This window comes from Arachis ipaensis, chromosome B8 (genome assembly GCF_059453495.1).
Source record: "Arachis ipaensis isolate K30076 ecotype BB chromosome B8, ASM5945349v1, whole genome shotgun sequence".
Lineage (NCBI taxonomy): Eukaryota > Viridiplantae > Streptophyta > Magnoliopsida > Fabales > Fabaceae > Arachis > Arachis ipaensis.
In genome coordinates, this window is record NC_142443.1 from 25,524,429 (window position 1) to 25,529,969 (window position 5,541).

The following is a 5,541-nucleotide window of genomic DNA, read 5'->3' on the forward strand; positions in this document are numbered from 1 at the left end:
CTTCTCTCTTCTCTGCTATGTTCTATTTTCTGATATTCATGAGACAAAAATAAATTGTCTCATAAATTTCTACTACTGAGTACAAATATAATCAGAATTGAAAGTTTGTTTAAAAGGGTCATAACTGCAACTTAAAAGGAAGGCATAGATTCAACCCCCCTTCTCTAAGCCTACCACAACCTTCAGACCCATTACAGACACATCCACACCTGAAGCAAGGACCAAAGCCTAGGCCCTCATGGTCTCCTCAATAGTCAAAATCACACCCTTGATATCCTCCAGCAACGCCCCCTTCTCCTTCTTCAGCTTTGCCACCTTGGCCCTTAGAGCCTCTACCTCGGTGAGTACGATGGCAGCCTTAGACTTGGCATCTGAGGCCCGCTTGCGTTCACCCAACAGCTGAGTGAGAAGCGAAGTCTCCACCTCAGGAATATGGAGAAGTTTGGTGCTGGCGTCTTTGGCATCTTTGGCGGCCTTCAAACGAGTTGACGTTGCCACCTCCAGCTTCTCTTTCAACTTCCAGGCTTTCGCCTGGGACTGGCAAAGTTTTCCATCCAAAAGCCCCACCTGGGCCAACACCGGCTCCGCCTTACGGACGATAACAGTGGAACGAAGGAGGTCCTAGTACACCGACTTCGTCTGGCCGGTGACATCACAGTCGTGGAAAAACTCCTCTGTACCGGGAAGGAGGTGCTGATCAATGAAGGCCGGAGCATCAAAACTCCGATCCGCCACAGAGGGCACCAGCCCCTCCTCCTCCTCCACATTTTCCCTTCTACTCCCCTCCGCCACTCTCCTCCACTTCCATTTCACCTCGGCAAATAAAACCACAACAACCTCCTCTTCGGCCCTACCGACAACTGGCCTGGGCGAAGGGACACCAACCGCCCCGGTCGAAACCATGTCCTGATAGAAAGTTCGGGAATCTGCCTGAGGCCGAGACTGAGGCGTTGATGGAGAACCCTCCTCACCCTTCTCTTGGGCTATGGCAGCTTTCAACCTCGCCAAGTTGGTCAACCCACCGGCCATCTGAACTGAAAAAGGGAAAAGTTACCAAAGAGTTACCAAAGAAAGCAGTTAAACACACACCAATGTAAGTTCGGCATGTCACCGGATCACCCATGACGTCCCGAGGATTCAACGACCATTCCCCGAAAATCAACCACAAAACATCGCTGATGTCTTTATTCTTGGGAGACACGCGTCAAGTACGATGCACTGGCTCCAAAATTCCAGTACGTTGCATACCGACATTCACCCTCCAAGGTCAACCAAAAGGGATGGTACCCCCGAGCATGACAAACTTTAAAGTATTCTCCTTTAAACCCGTGAAAAGAATCTTCAAATAACCCAAAAATTTGTCAGTTCGGATGAACCCGGAACGTTTTTATGTTTTCCCTCCTTGGTCGGAACAATATGTAACCCTTTTATGTTTTTCCTCCTTGGTCGGAAGGGTACATAAAAAGAAGAACAAAAACACCTCCACCCAAGCAGGAAGCTCCAGGTATTCACAAACTAACTCAAAAGTTCGGATGGTCACCCAACTATTAGGATGCAGCTGAGATGGCGCCACCGAACACCGATTAAGTAGCGCCTGCACAAAATCCGAGAAAGGGAGCCACTCCCCCAGTTGCATGAAGATGGATTCATAGACCCACATCCAATCGGCAACTCAAGGGAGTCATGGTTTATATAGCAGACCCTCTCATCCACCCCAGGGAGCATGAGCTCATAGTGATGCTCCACATCACCACCCCACAAACATCCCCTTCATCACAGAGCATCTGGAGGTCCGCCTCCGTCACTCGCAACAGCATCCCGCACATGTCGAAGGTCACCCAATAATACACGTTTGGAACGCCGCCAGCCGAGACAACGGGAGCCCTAGGACCCTCACTTCTCCGTCGCGCCATACCTAAAAAAGAAAGGGGAGGGCACCATCATCACCCCCAAGGACCAAACGAGAAGAAAATCATTAACTAAAGTGCACCCAAAAGGAAGCCCAAAAGACAACCTCTTCCCCTCCTACTCATGACAGAACCACGCCAAAAACAGTGGCATACACCTCCTAATTCTCTACCACTAGCACTAGGAAAAAAACACAAAATAGAGAAATGCAGAAACAGAGAGCAATCGAAAGCAAAACACAGAAAAAACAAAGTAGACAAGCAAGTAGAAGGAGGATACAGAGCAAAATACACACCTGATCGTCTGAAATAAGTAGAGAAGGAAACACAGCATGAAAGGCAGAAAGGCAAACGCGCGAATGAAACCAACAAAAAATGCAAGCAACAAGAATGAAATACGGAATAAGAGAAAATGGGAGAAGCAGGGGGAGTTATAAAGCAAAAAGGCACAATTACAAGCAAAACCCCAACGTTTCAAATAAAATACGAAAAGTTGGAGGGAAAAATTGAAAAATCCAAAAAATTTCCCTTGGCATTAAATGTCATTATGGCGCTGAGTGAACCGCAACTAGCGAAACCCCCCTCCCTTCGGAAAAACCAACGAACAGGCGGTGGGGCATCTAGGCATTCCACGATTCTCCGACCTCGGCCGAAAACCACGGATGACACACACCGATATGAGTTCATGACCACACCAAAGCGCCCACAGCGATGAGACTAAACACTCTCACTCTCACTCCGAGGACAACTGTTTCGGACCCGACCTCCGGGTCCTCTTACGAAGCAACCACCGAACCCGATTACCTGGACCTGGGTCACCATCACGGTCCAGGTAAGCCCAATAACCATTGACCAATAAGATAGAAAAAGATAACGACCGCAAACTATATAAAGGGAGTCAAAGACTCCCTCAAATACATTACGCAATCCTATTCCATATTTATACTTCTTAGATCCATTCTAACTTAGGCGTTGGAGTGTTTTTGCAAATACCACCCCGTCACTCGAAGAGTTCAACCCGTCGCCATCAAGACCGGCCAATTCACAACCCGTGCAAGTAACTTCTTGTACAATATCCTTAATCGAATAATCAAATAAAACTAAAATAACAAAAACCTATTATTAACAAATAAACTAACTAACTAACTCTCAGTTATTAACTAACTCTCTTCTATTTCATATCCTCTCCAATTCATAATGTCATACTTCAAATAAAATCACACGAATTAAAGTTGCTTGCGCTACTTAAATTTTTAACTTAATTATTCCCTTCCCCCGCCGACCCGCTCCCACTTCTCTTTGGATTCTCCCATTATTTATTTATTTTTTATTGGTTTGTCCATTAGTCCAATGTATAATTAATTTTACCAAAAATAAGATCTAGTTTTACCAAATAAATTAGATCAACGAACCATAACAGATTAACAGGCCAGGTCAGTGAGATGTTCAATATGACACATGAAATTCAACAATAATACGCCGTACATATAACACAATTAAATTCTAAGTACTGCAATTTCCCTATAGTTATATATTATATCTGTCATCAAATTGTATATCAAACATAAAACTAAAATTGATAATCATATATGTATGAAGAAAATTCAGAGACAATTATATATAAATTGAAATTTTATTAATCACGCACGTACATAACTCATCCGTTATGTACTACGCAATAGTGCAATACAATACACACATACAAAAATAGTAACATATATAAATGCAGTGCTAGAAGTATTATTTATGTATATAATATATGCTCCTAGCCAGCTAGTTCAGATCCAGCATCATGGATCGATCTACGTACGTAGCTCATGATGCGTAATTTAACAGTTTCTGGTGCACCAACAGCGGAAATCGTCGCGGCAGCGGCCGCTGAGCAGGTGCTCCTTGTTCTTGCAGTGGTCGTCGCAGCTTCCAGTGGTGAAGCATGGTCCCCTGTAGGTATCCGCCAGGTTCTCACACGTTGCTGCCTCACTTTGCACCACCATTTCCTCTACACGCACCAACATTAAGGTATCAACAATTTTTTTAAGAGGAATGCTAGGGGCCAGCAATTTTGGTGTTTTGTAACCATCAATTAGCCATCAATAGTATTTTTAATGGTGTGAGATTACATCTAATGGTGGGAGATCACTCACTTTTGTTTTGATAGTTAAGTGCTGACCAAAAATTACAAAAGTTGCTGACCCCCTAGACTTTTTCTTTTTTTAATATATAATAATATACATATATATAATTATTTATAGGTCTCTATCTACAATAGTTCAAATATAAATCAAAATTTTTATAACTAAATGGCTCGATATAAATTTTAATTTTTTTTGTTGCCTTTATAACTATTAGATATATAATCATTTATAATAATATAATAATAGTATACATTATAATTATGTTATATATAATCATGACTTAGGAATACGTGCGTGCGTATATGAAGTAATTAATGACTTACGAGCAACAACGAGGAGGAGGAGGATGAAGCAAAACCCGGTTAGAGATTTCCCCGCCATGGCTTAATGATTAAACTAAACAGCTATATATATAGATATATTGATATATGTACTGAATGAGTAAAGCATACAATATACATCTATATATATACCTGTGCAGGGACAATTTAGTAATTAGCTATATGTGTTTGATAAGAGTTTTTGTGTGGTGTGTGGAAGTTGAGTCCTTGAATTTTCTAGATAAACCTAATTTCAAGGTTAGTTGTGCCTCGGCAAGAAAGAAAAAAAAAATTAATAAAGGAGTGTTTTTTTTTATCCATTGTAATAATAAAAACAAAATAATATAACATATATAATAATTTTTAGTTGAAATAAAATATAAAAAATATTTATTTATTTATTTATTTTTTATAAATCTGCACGGATATTTAATTGAAATTCGCAATCCAATCTTATTAGTTTGCGTATCTGATTAATATCCACCATTTTTAGAACAGAACAGATGCGGATAACACTGTAGATATATGAATGAGATTCAACCTATGAACACTCCTATTTAGAATCAATACTAATTAATAATTAAAATTTTTTAACTATTTTATTAGGAGGTACTAATCAATATTAACTCATCGAAAGCTCACGAACTGGCTCAAATAAAAAATAATCTATAATTTTATATCAATGAATTATAACTTTTATATATATATATATATATATATAAAAATCCAACCGACTAGCCAAAGAATCGAACCCCTATCCGATTCGGTTTGATATCCTCATCGTTTAAGTAAAAAATCGTTCAAATTCGTTTGAACCGGTCAAAACCAATCAAACTGCAGCGATTTTGCAAAATTGCTGCAGCAAGGTGTCAAACCTTGGACGGTTGGACCTTAGCAATGGATGGACATGACTCCCCCACTAGGCCAACTATCTTCTTACTATATATATATAGTGTGTTTATAATTTTATATATTTAATACCTAGTATAATTTAAAGAAATTTTTTTTTGTTATATATATTTGTTCATATAATATATATATTATATAAAAACTCATATTATATTATAATTTATATATAATTTAATTAAGTCAAATTTAAGTTATATCAAATATTAATTTTATTTTTTAATAATAATATAGTATTTTTTATTTTAATTATGAATATTTTTATTTTATTAT

The 5,541-nt window shown here is 39.2% G+C and overlaps 1 protein-coding gene across 1 annotated transcript; it reads right to left on the bottom strand.

The window, feature by feature from the left end:
* Nucleotides 1-3,521: 3,521 nt before the first annotated feature.
* LOC107614352 (defensin-like protein) lies at nucleotides 3,522-4,520 on the bottom strand. The gene is made up of 2 exons (XM_016316566.3): nucleotides 4,366-4,520; nucleotides 3,522-3,906 (listed from the first exon to the last, which is right to left on the bottom strand). Exons 1-2 carry the CDS (start codon nucleotides 4,421-4,423, stop codon nucleotides 3,737-3,739), a joined length of 228 nt encoding a protein of 75 aa, XP_016172052.1. The 5' UTR covers nucleotides 4,424-4,520; the 3' UTR covers nucleotides 3,522-3,736.
* Nucleotides 4,521-5,541: the final 1,021 nt, after the last annotated feature.

Excerpts from the sequence above, each read along its gene's own strand:
- LOC107614352 (XM_016316566.3), bottom strand. The coding sequence starts at position 4,423 with ATGGCGGGGAAATCTCTAACCGGGTTTTGCTTCATCCTCCTCCTCCTC. Across the intron at positions 3,907-4,365 it reads CCTCCTCCTCGTTGTTGCTC|AGGAAATGGTGGTGCAAAGT; the intron begins GTAAGTCATTAA and ends TGGTGCGTGTAG.